The sequence below is a fragment of the Mustela nivalis genome (assembly GCF_964662115.1).
Source record: "Mustela nivalis genome assembly, chromosome: 15".
Classification (NCBI taxonomy): Eukaryota; Metazoa; Chordata; class Mammalia; order Carnivora; family Mustelidae; genus Mustela; species Mustela nivalis.
Window position 1 is genome coordinate 25,673,122 of NC_139034.1, and position 14,558 is coordinate 25,687,679.

Genomic DNA, 14,558 nt, shown 5'->3' on the forward strand with positions numbered 1-14,558 from the left:
TTGTCGTGGTCCTAATGGCTGACCTCATTCAGAATTCCAGGTGTTGCCACACCTCCTCAGGCAGAGCCAGGCTTGTCCAACAGGTGTCAGAAGGTAGGGGACAGCAGTTTTGCTCTGTTCCCTCCCACATTCAGTGGGGTCCTGCAAAAAGAGTTGGCCACTTTATTCTAGACCAGGAAAAGCAACATGGTTAGCAACCGGAGCAGTTTCTCCCACTGAGAAATATAAATGCAACCATAAAACCAACTCAGTGGTAGGAGAGCCAGAATTGCGTTGAGTGTATGCTCTGCTTCAGTTTCTTCTTTGTTAACAATGGGACCAACGGTATCTATAGAGACCCCCATGAGTATTAACCATTCCAGACAGACAAATAGACATTTGGTCCAGTGGAATTTTAATGTATTTTCCTAACATGAATAGTGAGAATGGGAATTGTTTCTCAAAATTCTGAGCTGAAAATGTTTTTAATAAGTTCTAGAATTTTGTATGTTTCTCAGTCTGACATTATACCCTTAAGACTGTGACTTCTCTGCTATTATTTTATATTTTATATAAACTGCAGAAACATTGTTTAGTTAAAACTGGAAGGTGCACAGATATAGAACAGAGGAGCTAACCCAAAATGAAGAAGTACTGCAGAAGAAAACTGGGAGAGGGTTTCATGGGTTTGGTTTGCTAGTCTCAGGCTAACAAATAGATTCTAAAAGTCCAGTTTGAGATGCTTCATGGAGACTTCCAGACAAAGTTGTAATCTTAGCAGCTGTTCAGTACCATGTGGGTCCAGACTTAAGAGCCAGCTTCAGAAGGGCTACATGATAAGTTACCAGTCTTTCAGCACCCATGTAAATAATCAGGCCAAAGCTAATGACACCAGCATTTTTCTTTATGTATATATATATTTTTACTTATTATTCTCTTATTACATTGTTAGCTTGCCCAAAAAACTGCACCCTCTAGGCTAAGAAGTTCTGTTAGCCTTTGGGGTTGGACACTCTTGGTGCCCCATCAAGATCCCATTGGATCCCTTCCACCAGCTCTGTGACCCCCCCCCGACCCCCCAGCCTCCACCCCCTTTCCTATCATCCTTGGAGAATTACTACTGGAGTCAACTCAATTATTTAGAGCCCCAAATCCCTGAGAGTGTCACCACTCTGTTGGGCAACCTATACGCAATAACTAGCAGCTGTAAAAACCTCAACTCCTTTGCTTCCAAGTGTGACAAACTCTGCAGTATAATTTACACCAAAGAATTCCCCGTAGATCAAGCTGAATCTGCTGAATCCCACCCTTCCTTGGCTCTTAAGAAGAAATTCCTCCTAGGAGCACTTTCTTCATAAATCACTAGTACCCAGAGTGTTGGTTTAGGGTCCACTTCCAGGAGAACTCAACCTGTGATCATGCATTTCCTTATACTGAGGTGTCATATTTATAACACTGTATCTCCCTGGTCTCTGTCAGGTGATCTACTGTGTTGCAAATTGCATGAGGACAGAGACCATTATTCATTAGTCTTTGAATCCTCCAGATCGTGACACACAGTTGGAGCTCAGTAGATCTCTGTGAAGTTGACTTGAACGAAAATGTCTCTGGTACGTCTCATCACATTTGTCCGGCCCCCCTCATCCACTTCTCTGATTTTATTCCCCACCTCTCTGTCTGTCCATAAATCGTCTCTAGCAACAGTGGCTTTCTTCCTCTTTTGTTGTTGTTGTCATTCTTTTATAGTAACGATTCTTGGACTTCTAAATGTTGTCTCCCCCTTACTTTTATAAACATTTTCTCTGTTGAAATATACTTGACAGAAAATGTTGCATTCATTTTAGGGGTGCCTGAGTGGCTCAGTTGGTTAAGCCTCTGTCTTTGACTCAGGTCATGATCTCAGGGTCCTGGGATCGAGCCTCACATCTGGCTCTTGGCTTAGCAAGGAGCCTGCTTCCCCCTCTCTCTCTGCCTGCCTGTCTGCCTACTTGTATAAATAAATCTTTTTTTTAAAATGTTACATTCATTTTATATACATAATCTATACATTATGTCATGCTTACAAGTGTGGCTACCATCCCTCACCATACAGGACTATTAGAGTGTCACTCACTGTTTCCTATGCTGTACCTTTATCCCCCAAGACTTACTCATTCCATGCTTGGAAGCCTATATCTCCCACTCTCCTTCATCTGTTTTGTGCCTCTCCCCACTTGCCTCCCCTCTGGCAACCATCAGTTTGTTCTCTGTATTTACAGGTCTGGTTCTACTTTTTGTTTGTTCATTTTTGTTTGTTTTATTTTTTAGATTCCACAAATAAGGAAATACTTTTTGTATTTGTCCTTTTCTGATCTGACTTATTTCATTTAGCATAATACCCTGTAGGTCCATTCATGTTGTCACAAGTGGCAAAATCTCATTCTTTTTATGGGTGAATAATATTCCATTCTACATACAGACCACCTCTTTATTCATCTATCGATGGACACTTGAGTACTTCCACGTCTTGGCTACTGTAGGTAATGCTGCAGTAGACATAGAGGTGCAAGCACTGTGGGCAATACTATAGAGTTTCCTCACAAAATTAAAAGTAGAATTACCATATGACCCAGTAATTCCACTACCAGGTATTTACCCAAAGAATATGGAAACCCTAGTTTCAAAAGCTGTACATGTCCCCTATGATTATTGCAGCATTATTTACAATTGCCAGTATATGGAAGCAACTCAAGTGTCCACCAATGGATAAATGCATAAAGAGAAGGTGCATATCCACATATGTATAATGGAATATTACTCAGCCATAAAAAAGAATGATATCTTGTCTTTTGAATAACATGAATGGACCTAGAGTGTATATTGTTAAATGCATAAGTCAATCAGAGAAAGACAAGTACCATATGATTCCATGCACATATGTAATTTAAGAAACAACAAAGAAAAAGACAAAAACTAGAGTCTTAAATACAGAGAAGAAACTAGTTGCCAGAACGTAAATGGGGTAGGGGATTGGTGAAATAGATAAAGATGATGAATAGTACACTGACCTTGATTGTATAGAATTGTTGAATCCTTATACTGTACACCTGGAACTAATACAGCACTTATGTTAATTATACTCAAGTAAATAAATAAAGTGCCCAGAGTTGAACCCTGCAGGTCCTCAAAACCTATTAAGCCCCACTGGTTTTCAAAGTCAAATGTTATGGGGACTTGTCTTCTCAGTGCAGGACTCCTGTGCCTGCTCTATGGTCTGAGCCTCTTGCTTCTCCATGCTTGGGGGTCCCTCCTCTTCATGGACAGTCTTACCGGGAGGTTGGTTCTCAACTGTGTCTTCACCTCACCTACCTTTTCGATGTGGCCTCCTGTCTACTGTAGAAAGTCTGCTCTGCCAATCTTTGGGTCCTTTTCAGAGTTTTTTGCAATTGATGTGGCGGTTATCTTGGTGTGTGTGTAGGGGACAAGGTTAGCACAGGATCCTCCTACTCTGCCATCTTCCCAGCAACAACAACAAAAAAACAACCATCATATAACTTTTATCCTCCTCTTGTTAATGCGGTGGACCATGTTGACTGATTTGAAAATGTTGAACCATGCTTGCATTCCCAAAATAAATCCCACTGATCATGGCAAATGATCTTTTTATTGTTGAATGTACTTTGCTAATATTTTGTTGAGGATTTTTATATCTAAGTTCATGGGGAATATTGGCCTGTAGTTTTGTTTGTTGTTTAATTGTGGCTTTAGTCTGGTCTTGGTATGGGTAATGCTGACCTTATAGAATATATTTGGAAGTTTTACTTCACCTTCTATGTTGTGGGATAGTTTCAGGAGAATAGGTATTAACTCTTTAAATGTGTAGCAGAATTCACTGTGATTCTATCTGGTCCTGAGCTTTAGTTTGTCGGGAGTTATTTGATGACTGATTAAGTTTCATTACTAGTAATTGGTCTGTTCAGATTTCCTATTTCTTCGTGACTCAGTGTTAGAGACACCAGCCTTCTTTTGGAGTAAGAATAATCTTCCTTTGAGGTTGTTAAGATCAAAACAGAATGGGGATAGGGAGACTGTCAGAAAAAAGGGTGAAAGAATTTGCAGTGAGCAGTGTTTTGACTTGTGCACCCTTCTGGGATTATCTCAACCTCTCATGGTCTTTAAGCTCTTTATAACTCTAAGTTGTAGAAAAGTAATAATACTGTAAATTTTTGTACATAAAAATACAAGTTAGTTGTATCTAGTGGAAAGCACTTGATTATTAAACCATTTTTTAAGATTTTATGTATTTATTTGGGAGAGAGAGAATGAGAAAGAGAGAGACAATGAAGGAGGAAGGTCAGAGGGAGAAGCAGACTCCCCGCTGAGCAGGGAGCCCAAAGCAGTACTCAGTCCCTGGACTCCGGGATCATGACCTGAACCAAAGGCAGTCACTTAACCAACTGAGCCACCCCGGCGACTGATTAAGCCATTTTGTATCTGTTTATAGACTCATGTCATCAATCTTTATTTCCCTATAGATCCACAGTATTTTTTTAATTGAAATATAACATATATTCGTTTATATTAGCTCCAAGTGTACAATATAATGATTCAGTAATTTTATACATTACTCAGTGTTCATCAAGATAAATATATTATCATCAAGATAGTAAACTCTCATGGGTCACCTGGGTGACTCAATCTGTTAAGTGTCTGCCTTTGGCTCAGGTTGTGATCCCAGAGTCCTGGGATAGAGCCCTGTGTCAGGTTCCCTGCTCAGTGGGGAGCCTCCTTCTCCCTCTGCCTCTCCCTTGCTCATGCTTTTTTTCTCTGAGTCTCTCAAATCAATAAAATCTTAAAAAAAAATTTATGGACATTGAGGAGGTTATGTGCTATGGCGATTGCTATGAATCATGTAAGACTGATAATTCATATACCTGTGCCCCTGAAACAAATTATACATTATATGTTAATTTTAAAAATGATAAGCGTACTCTTTATTTCCCTTTATTTACCTATCCCCCTGTTCACCTTTCTTATGGCAGCCATCACTTTGTTCTCTGTATTGAAGAGTCTGATTTTTTTTTGTCTCCTTTTTTCCTTTCATTTATTTTTTTCAATTCCATATGAGCGAAATATATTTGTTTCTCTGTTTCACATAGCATGGCTATAGGTCCATCCACACTGTTGCAAATGGCAACGTTTCATTTCTTTTAATTACAGCTGAACAATGTTTCATTGTGTATGTGTATACCTGTATAAATACATCTTCACTACATTTTCCTTACCTATTCGTCTCTCAGTACACACTTGGATTGCCTCCATGTATTGGCTATTATAAATAATGCTGCAATAAACATAAGGGTGTATATAGCTCTTCAAATTGCTGCTTAATATTCTTTTTTTAAGCTTTTTTTTCTTATTTTTTTATTTATTTTCAGCATAACAGTATTCTTTATTTTTTCACCACACCCAGTGCTGCATGCAATCCGTGTCCTCTGTAATACCCACCATCTGGTACCCCAACCTCCACCCCCCACCCCCGCCACTTCAAACCCCTCAGATTGTTTTCTAGAGTCCATAGTCTCTCATGGTCCACCTCCCCTTCCAATTTCACCCAACTCCCTTCTTCTAACTCCCCATGTCCTCCATGCTATTTGTTATGCTCCACAAATAAGTGAAACCATATGATAATTGACTCTCTCTGCTTGATTGATTTCACTCAGCATAATCTCTTCCAGTCCCATCCATGTTGCTAAAAAGGTTGGGTATTCATCCTTTCTGATGGAGGCATAATACTCCATAGTGTATATGGACCACATCTTCCTTATCCATTCGTCCGTTGAAGGGCATCTTGGTTCTTTCCACAGTTTGGCAACTGTGACCATTGCTGCTATAAACATTGGGGTACAGATGGCCCTTCTTTTCACTCCATCTGTATCTTTGGGGTAAATACCCAGGAGTGCAATTGCAGGGTCATAGGGAAGCTCTATTTTTAATTTCTTTAGGAATCTCCACACTGTTCTCCAAAGAGGCTGCACCAAGTTGCATTCCCACCAACAGTGTAAGAGGGTTCCCCTTTCTCCATATGCCCTCCAACACATGTTGTTTCCTGTCTTGTTAATTTTGGCCATTCTAACTGGTGTATGGTGATATCTCAATGTGGTTTTAATTTGAATCTCCCTGAGGGCTAGTGATGATGAACATTTTTTCATGTGTCTGATAGCCATTTGTATGTCTTCATTGGAGAAGTCTCTGTTCATATATCTTCTGGCCATTTTTTGATATGATTCTCTGTTTTGTGTGTGTTGAGTTTGAGGAGTTTATTATTGATCCTGGATATCAACCTTTTGTCTGTACTGTCATTTGCAAATATCTTCTCCCGTTCCGTGGGTTGCCTTTTTGTTTAGTTGACTGTTTCCTTTGCTGTGCAGAAGCTTTTGATTTTGTGAAGTCACAAAAGTTTATTTTCACTTTTATTTCCTTTGCCTTTGGAGACATATCTTGAAAGAAATTGCTGTGGCTGATATCGAAGAGGTTACTTCCTATGTTCTCGTCTAGGATTCTGATGAATTCCCATCTCACGTTGAGGTCTTTTATCCATTTTGAGTTTATCTTTGTGTACGGTGTAAGAGAGTGGTCGAGTTTCATTCTTCTACATATAGCTGCCCAGTTTCTCCAGCACCATTTATTGAAGAGACTGTCGTTTTTCCACTGTATATTTTTTCCTGCTTTGTCGAAGATTATTTGCCCATAGAGTTGAGGGTCCATATCTGGGCTCTCTACTCTGTTCCATGTGTCTGTTTTGATGCCAATACCATGCTGTCTTGCTGATCACAGCTTTGTAATAAAGCTTGAAATCAGGTAACGTGATGCCCCCAGTTTTATTTTTGTTTTTCAACATTTCCTTAGCAATTCGGGGTCTCTTCTGATTCCATACAAATTTTGGGGTTATTTGCTCCAGGTCTTTGAAGAATACCGGTGGAATTTTGATTGGAATGGCATTAAAAATATAGATTGCTCTAGGACGTATAGACATTTTAACAATGTTTATTCTTCCAATCCAAGATCATGGAATAGTCTTCCATCTTCTTTTGTCTTCTTCAGTTTCTTTCATGAGTGTTCTGTAGTTCCTCGAGTACAGATCCTTTACCTCTTTGGTTAGGTTTATTCCCAGGTATCTCATGGTTCTTGGTGCTATAGTAAATGGAATCGATTCTCTAATTTCCCTTTCTGTATTTTCATTTTTAGTGTATAAGAAAGCCACTGATTTCTGCACATTGACTTTGTATCCTGCCACGTTGCTGAATTGCTATATGAGTTCTAGTAGTTTGGGGGTGGAGTCTTTTGGGTTTTCCATATAAAGAATCATGTCATCTGCGAAGAGAGAGAGTTTGACTTCTTCATTGCCAATTTGGATACCTTTTATTTCTCTTTGTTGTCTGATTGCTGTTGCTAGGACTTCTAATACTATGTTGAAGAAGAGTGGTGAGAGTGGGCATTTTTGTCGTGTTCCTGATCTCAACGGGAAGGCTGCAAGCTTTTTCCCATTGAGGATGATATTTGCTGTGGGTCTTTCATAGATAGATTTGATGAAGTTCAGGAATGTTCCCTCTACCCTTATACTTTGAAGCGTTTTAATCAGGAATAGATGCTGGATTTTGTCAAATAAGAAAACTGTTAATCAAGATAAAGAATCATATTGATATGAATACATTAATAGTAGGAGATCTTAACATGTCTCTCTCACAAATACACTGATCATTGAAGCAGAAAATCAATAAAGAAACAAGAGCATTGAATGACACAACGGACCAGATGGACCTCATGGATATATACAGAACATTCCACCCTAAAACAACAGAATACTCATTCTTCTCAAATGCACATAGAGCCTTATCAAGAATAGACCATATACTGGGTCACAAATCAGGACTCAACTAGTACCAAAAGACAGATTATTCCCTGCATAGTCTCAGATCACAATGCTTTGAAACTGGAGCTCAATCACAAGGAAAAGTTCTGAAGGAACTCAAACACCTGGAAGCTAAAGACCACCTTGCTTAAGAATGCTTGGATCAACCAGGAGATCAAAGAAGAACTGAAACAATTCGTGGAAACCAATGAGAATGAAGACACTTTGGTCCAAAACCTATACAGCAAAGGCAGTTGTAAGGGGGAAATACATAGCCATCCAAGTCTCCCTCAAAAAAAATGAAAAACTCAGAATACAGCAGGTGTCTCTACACCTTAATGAACTGGAGAATTAACAACAAATCAACTCCACACATAAGAAGGGAAATAATCAAGATTAGAGCTGAGATCAATGAGGTAGAAACCAGAGATATAGTAGTACATATCAATGAAACTAGAAGCTGGTTTTTTGAAAGAATAAGATAGATAAACCATTGGCCACACTAATCCAAAAGAAAAGAGAGAAATCCCTAATTCATAAAATTGTGAATGAAAAGGGAGAGATCACAACTAACACCAAGGAAGTAGAAACAATCATCAGAAGTTACTATCAACAGTTATATGCCAATAAGCTAAGCAACCTAGATGAAATGGATGCCTTCCTGGAAAACTATAAACTCCCAAAATTGAACCAGGAAGAAATCAACAACTTGAATAGACCGATATCTATTAATGAGATTGAAGCAGTGATCAAAAACCTCCCCCAAAACAAGAGCCCAGTACCTGACGGATTCCCAGGGGAATTCTACCAAACTTTCAAAGAAGAAATAACACCTATTTTCCTGATGCTGTTTCAAAAAATTGAAGCAGAAGGAAAACTTCCAGACTCTTTCTATGAAGCCAACATTACCCTAATCCCCAAACCAGGCAAAGACCCTACCAAAAAGGAGAATTTCAGACCAATATCACTGATGAATATGGATGCTAAGATTCTCAACAAGATCCTAGCCAACAGGATCCAACACCACATTAAAAAGATTATCCACCATGATCAGGTGGGATTCATCCCTGGGCTACAAGGATGGTTCAACATTCGCAAATCAATCAATGTGAGAGAACAAATTAATATGAGAAGAGAGAAGAACCACATAGTCCTCTCAATCGGTGCTTAATATTCTTTGGGTAAATACCTAGTAGCAAAATTACTGGACTATACAGTAATTCTCTTTTTAATTTTGTGAGGAAACTTCCTACTGTTTTCCACAGTGGCTTGTAGTTAACTTTGAATCAGCTATAACATTTTACTGTCCAGTCAAATAAGATTTTTGAAATGTATTTTAAAAATGCAAGGCACAGGACAGTGCTGTGGTATGCAACAATTTCTGTAACACAGAAATGGGGAATAATATGTATCCATATTTGTGCATATGTACATATGTAAAAATACTCTGGGTGAGAATTCCTTTTTGATTATATGTGCATAAAAATATTCTCCATTTGGAGCTGGACAAATAAACAGGTGGGAGTAGGTGAGCCAGACTCTTCCCCTCATGTCTTTTTTACCTTTTATATTATAGAAATATGCTTTATTTTAAGAGGTTTAAATGTGTGGGAATTAAGCTTGTAAATCAGTGCCCTTTCCTGTCATGTGTTAAGTATTTGAATTAATTTAGTTCTACATTTTCACTAATTTCTGGTGAGCATCAGTTCTGCAAAGAAGTTCTGTAACTGGAATGGGTTAGGATGGCATGGGGTGGAGGAAGTAAGGCTCAGACATGATGATGCTTAATGCAAATTCATAATGTGGTCCTACGATGTAAATAGAATCTGAACATCAAGAATGATTAACATATGACTCTTAGATAATTTTTTTTAGTTCTGTACCTTTACTTCTATGCATATTTGTGACATTCCTTGTTAAAACAAAAGCAGTAAGAATTAATTGAAGGATTGAGAAACAAGCCTTTAAGAACTACTAAAAAAGGGCGTCATCTGAATTGAATAGAGAGCAAGAAACCATTTGTCTATAGATGTATCCTGAATGCCACCAGAATGTTTGGATGCAACTGTTTAATATCTAACTCCAGATGAGGGTAAGAGGAAATTAGACTGTTTAAGACCCATTGTCGGATGTCTGAATCAAGCAACACATGAGGAGGAAAGGTGGCAAGTTACCTACCTGATTTTTTTTCTAGAAAGATGAAGAGATGAAATTCTGTCTTAGAAGATAAACTATATGTCTTTCCTCCCACCCCCAGCCTTATAAATTATGCTTTAGGAGACAAAGTTGGGCTTAAAGATTTGTCTTTTAAAGACGGAATCCAAGCAAGACCCAGATGATACACTACTGACACACTGTTAGCTGTCATAATTTTCTCTTTAATCCATAATGTTAATCTGTGAGACATTTTGCTCTTTGTTCTAACGAGCCTAACTTTATTTCCTTCAGGTGTTGGAAAAGGCAATGGGAGTGATGGAAAAGTACAAATAATGATGCAGAGCCAGATCGTCTTTTTCTGTTCTGCTTCCAAAAACTGTCGGGTAAGAGATAGCATTCAAACTGGAAATTCTGGTGTTTGTTTCAAATCTCAATGTCAAACCTGCATGTTAAGTGTTAGCAGTGTCCCAAGTGACTCTGCCTCTGATGTCCTATGGGACTGCACTGTGAGAAGTAACTCAAGAGTGGCCGGAAGGGGACATATATACCACTTTCCCCTAAGCGATGGGACCTGGTAGTCTGTTTTCTTAAATGTTGAAGTGCCTTGGACTATCCTAAAGCAATAAGAAGCTTTCCCGGGTCTTAAGAAATATAAACCGTCCAAATTCTCTCTCCAGGTTTGTGTCTCTTCTATTACTTCACCAGCAGCACTCCTTCCCCTGTGTTCCACGGAAGGCACGCACCCAGACCCGATCCTTGACTTCTGTTCTTATCTCTGCACATACTCTACTCTTGGTTCTGCTCGTCCATTCCCCTGCCATAAACTATTGTTTTCTCTTCCATCCGCTCGCACAGACTTATGAACACCTCCCACGTGGTAGGTGCAGGACACCTACCTAGACAGCTTCTGCCCAACAACGGAACTGTTTGTGTCAATCCAGATTTGTCAGATGAGCTTTCCCTCTGCTTCTGCAAGTGACACCAGAATTCTCTCACTGAGGCCTCACGATGTAGAATCCTGGAGTCTCTCCTGGCTGTGCCCCCACATCCAGTCAGCACTTCCTATTGATTTTACCTTGGGAATCTCTCCTCACTCTCTCTATTTTTTTCTGTTCCCATTGTCACCGCCCAGTCCAGCACCTCATTTGCTCATGCCTGGATTTCTACAGTGGTCTCCCTACCTGTCCCTTCTCTTCATGCTATACAGTGTCCAGAGACCGGCAATATGCAGGTATTTCTCTGCTCCTACTTGAAAAGCAGTAAGTGGAGCAGAAGAACAATGCACTCTGTGCCTCTAGTCAAAGCCAGTCAGTATCTTTGGCTCAGTATATCTGCAAAATAAAGACCACATCTCCCGGGTTGTGAGGATTAGGTTAGATAATGTATGTGAAGTTGCTTTGTGAGCTATAATCACTGCTATAAGTGATAACTGTCAGGCCACTTTGTCACATAGGAATTGCCCCGCCCCCATGCTTCCACAATTTTTCTTATTTCCTGGCTCTTGAACCTTTAAAATATTTCCCTATCCTACCTGAGACCTGAGCTTATTTCCTTCAGTAACTTGACCTACAGACTCCATTCCAAGTAGACGGGGTGCCTTCTGGCCCTTGGGACTCAACACTCTCATTTCTGTTTCATGTGTTCAATGTCTTACCTCTCCCTCCCCCACACCACCCAGTCTGCACAGCGTTCTCTTTTAGAGCTCCTCGTGTGTACAAATCCACCACACAGAACTCTTTTTCTGCTCCTCTGTGAAACTTTCTTACTCTCTGCTTCTCATTAAGCTCCCCAGAACACACAACCACACAGTCTTCATTATCCAGCTTGACATGTAATTCATGCCACTCTACCATTGTTTCTTATGTCTGTAGCTCCCTGAAGCATCCCCTGAGTCTGCACCTTCTTTGGTATTTCACACAGACTCTCCTTAGTGTGGGTACCACTATTGTGGAAGGGCCAATCAGTAACAAAGAAATGCTCAGTATAGCCCCAAAGTCCTTCATTCCAGAAACGTGGCCAATCTTTGGTAACTCCATCCAGTAGTTGGCTATGGACAAGGCCTATAATACCATCAGCAAGCGCCTTTTTAATAAACATGACCAATCACATGTTTTTGAATGTGAATGCCAAGTTTAAAACTGATCTTAGTGTGTCCCGGCATCTGCAAATCAAATGACACACGTTTAACAGTGACATTTAAATTCTGATGGAAAAGGGAGTATTTCACTTTTCAGCAGTGCAGTACTATAACCTCCAAACATGTTGGCCTTTTAAAAATGTAAACAGTATTGCAACTTAATAGAAACAATTGGGGAGGAGTCAAGATGGCGGAGAAGTAGCAGGCTGAGACTACTTCAGCTACCAGGAGATCAGCTAGATAGCTTATCTAAAAATTGCAAACACCTGCAAATCCACTGGCAGATCAAAGAGAAGACGAACATCAATTCTGGAAACAGAAAAACAACCACTTTCTGAAAGGTAGGACTGGTGGAGACGTGAATCCAAAGCGACGGGAAGATAGACCCCGGGGGGAGGGGCTGGCTCCCGGCAAGCAGCCGACCAAGGGAGCACAAAATCAGGACTTTTAAAAGTCTGTTCCACTGAGGGACCTCACTCCAGAGGCTAAACCGGGGCGAAGCCCACGCGGGGTCAGCGTGGCCTCAGGTTCCGCAGGGTCACAGAAGAATCGGGAATGTCTGAGTGTTGCAGAGCTTGTGGGTATTGGAACAGGAAAGCCAGCTACAGAGACAGAGCCGACAGTGAGCTCACAGCTTGGTGTTACCTTGAACCGGTCACAGGCTCCGTGAGCTCGGGGCGCGGCCAGAGGTCAGGCAGACTGGAGTTACTGGGTGCTGTTCTCTGAGGGCACACTGAGGAGTGGGGCCCCAGGCTCTCGGCTCCTCCAGGCCAGAGACCAGGGGGCCGCCATTTGTATTCCCGTCCTCTGGAACTCTACGGAAAGCACTCAGGGAACAAAAGCTCCTGAAAGCAAACCTAAGTGTATTACTCACCCCGGCCCCTGGTAAGGGCATTGCAATTCCGCCAGGGGCAAAGACACTTGAGAATCACTACACCAGGCCCCTCCCCCAGAAGATCAACAAGAAATCCAGCTGAGACCAAGTTCACCTGCCAAGGAGTGCGGTTTCAATACCAAGGAGAGTAGGAGAATTCCAGAGGAGGAGAAAGCAAAGCACGGAACTCATGGCTTTATGGCTTTCTCCCTGTGATTTTTTTTTTAGTCTTAGAGATAATTTAATTTTTTTCTTTTTTCTTTTTTGTTTTTTTTCTCACCTTCTGTTAAATTATTTTTTCTTTTTTATATTTTTCTTTATTTGTTTTCTTTTATTTTTAATTCTTTCTTTTTTCTTTTTTTTTTCTTTCTGCCTTTTTGAACCTCTTTTTATTCCCTTTCTCCCTCCTCACATTTGTGATCTCTTCTGATTTGGTTAAAGCATATTTTTCTGGGGTTGTTGCCACCCTTTTAGTATTTTACTTGATCCTTCATATACTCTTACCTGGATAAAATGACAAACCCTCTCAGGAGATATAAAAGCCCGTTCTGGAGAAATAAAAGAACTAAAATCTAACCAAGTTGAAATCAAAAAAGCTATTAATGAGGTGCAATCAAAAATGGAGGCTCTCACTGCTAGGATAAATGAGGCAGAAGAAAGAATTAGTGATATAGAAGACCAAATGACAGAGAATAAAGAAGCTGAGCAAAAGAGGGACAAACAGCTACTGGACCACGAGGGGAGAATTCGAGAGATAAGTGACACCATAAGGCAAAACAACATTAAAATAATTGGGATTCCAGAAGAAGAAGGAAGAGGGGAGCAGAAGGTGTACTGGAGAGAATTATTGGGGAGAATTTCCCCAATATGGCAAACGGAATGAGCATCAAAATTCAGGAGGTTCAGAGAATGCCCCTCAAAATCAATAAGAATAGGCCCACACCCCGTCACCTAATAGTAAAATTTACAAGTCTCAGTGACAAAGATAAAATCCTGAAAGCAGTTAGGGAAAAGAGGTCTGTAACATACAATGGTAAAAATATTAGATTGGCAGCTGACTTATCCACAGAGACCTGGCAGGCCAGAAAGAGCTGGCATGATATTTTCAGAGCACTGAACGAGAAAAACATGCAGCCAAGAATACTATATCCAGCTAGGCTATCATTGAAAATAGAAGGAGAGATTAAAAGCTTCCAGGACAAACAAAAACTGAAAGAATTTGCAAACACCAAACGAGCTCTACAGGAAATATTGAAAGGGGTCCTCTAAGAAAAGAGAGAGCCTACAAGTGGTAGATCAGAAAGGAACAGAGACCATATACAGTAACACTCAGCTTACAGGCAATACAATGGCACTAAATTCATATCTCTTAATAGTTACCCTGAATGTAAATGGGCTAAATGCCCCTGTCAAAAGACACAGGGTATCAGAATGGATAAAAAAACAAAACCCATCTATATGTTGCCTCCAAGAAACTCATTTTAAGCCCGAAGACACCTCCAGATTTAAAGTGAGGGGGT

The 14,558-nt window shown here is 40.2% G+C and overlaps 1 protein-coding gene and 1 pseudogene across 6 annotated transcripts in view; one reads left to right on the forward strand and one right to left on the reverse strand.

Moving 5' to 3' along the window:
- The window catches only part of LOC309848615 (mitochondrial ornithine transporter 1-like), a 308,432-nt pseudogene that overhangs the window by 89,626 nt on the left and 204,248 nt on the right, over positions 1-14,558 (reverse strand). The window lies entirely within an intron of this gene.
- LOC309848619 (small ribosomal subunit protein mS31-like) overlaps positions 1-14,558 on the forward strand; it is a 53,601-nt gene that overhangs the window by 31,884 nt on the left and 7,159 nt on the right. For 3 of the 5 annotated variants that reach the window (XM_082700510.1, XM_082700512.1, XM_082700514.1), the window contains one exon: positions 10,319-10,409. In XM_082700510.1, coding sequence (XP_082556636.1) covers positions 10,319-10,409 — 91 coding nt within the window. Of the gene's footprint in view, positions 1-10,318; positions 10,411-14,558 lie in introns of all 5 variants that reach the window. The other 2 variants (XM_082700511.1, XM_082700515.1) reach the window with 1 other exon arrangement.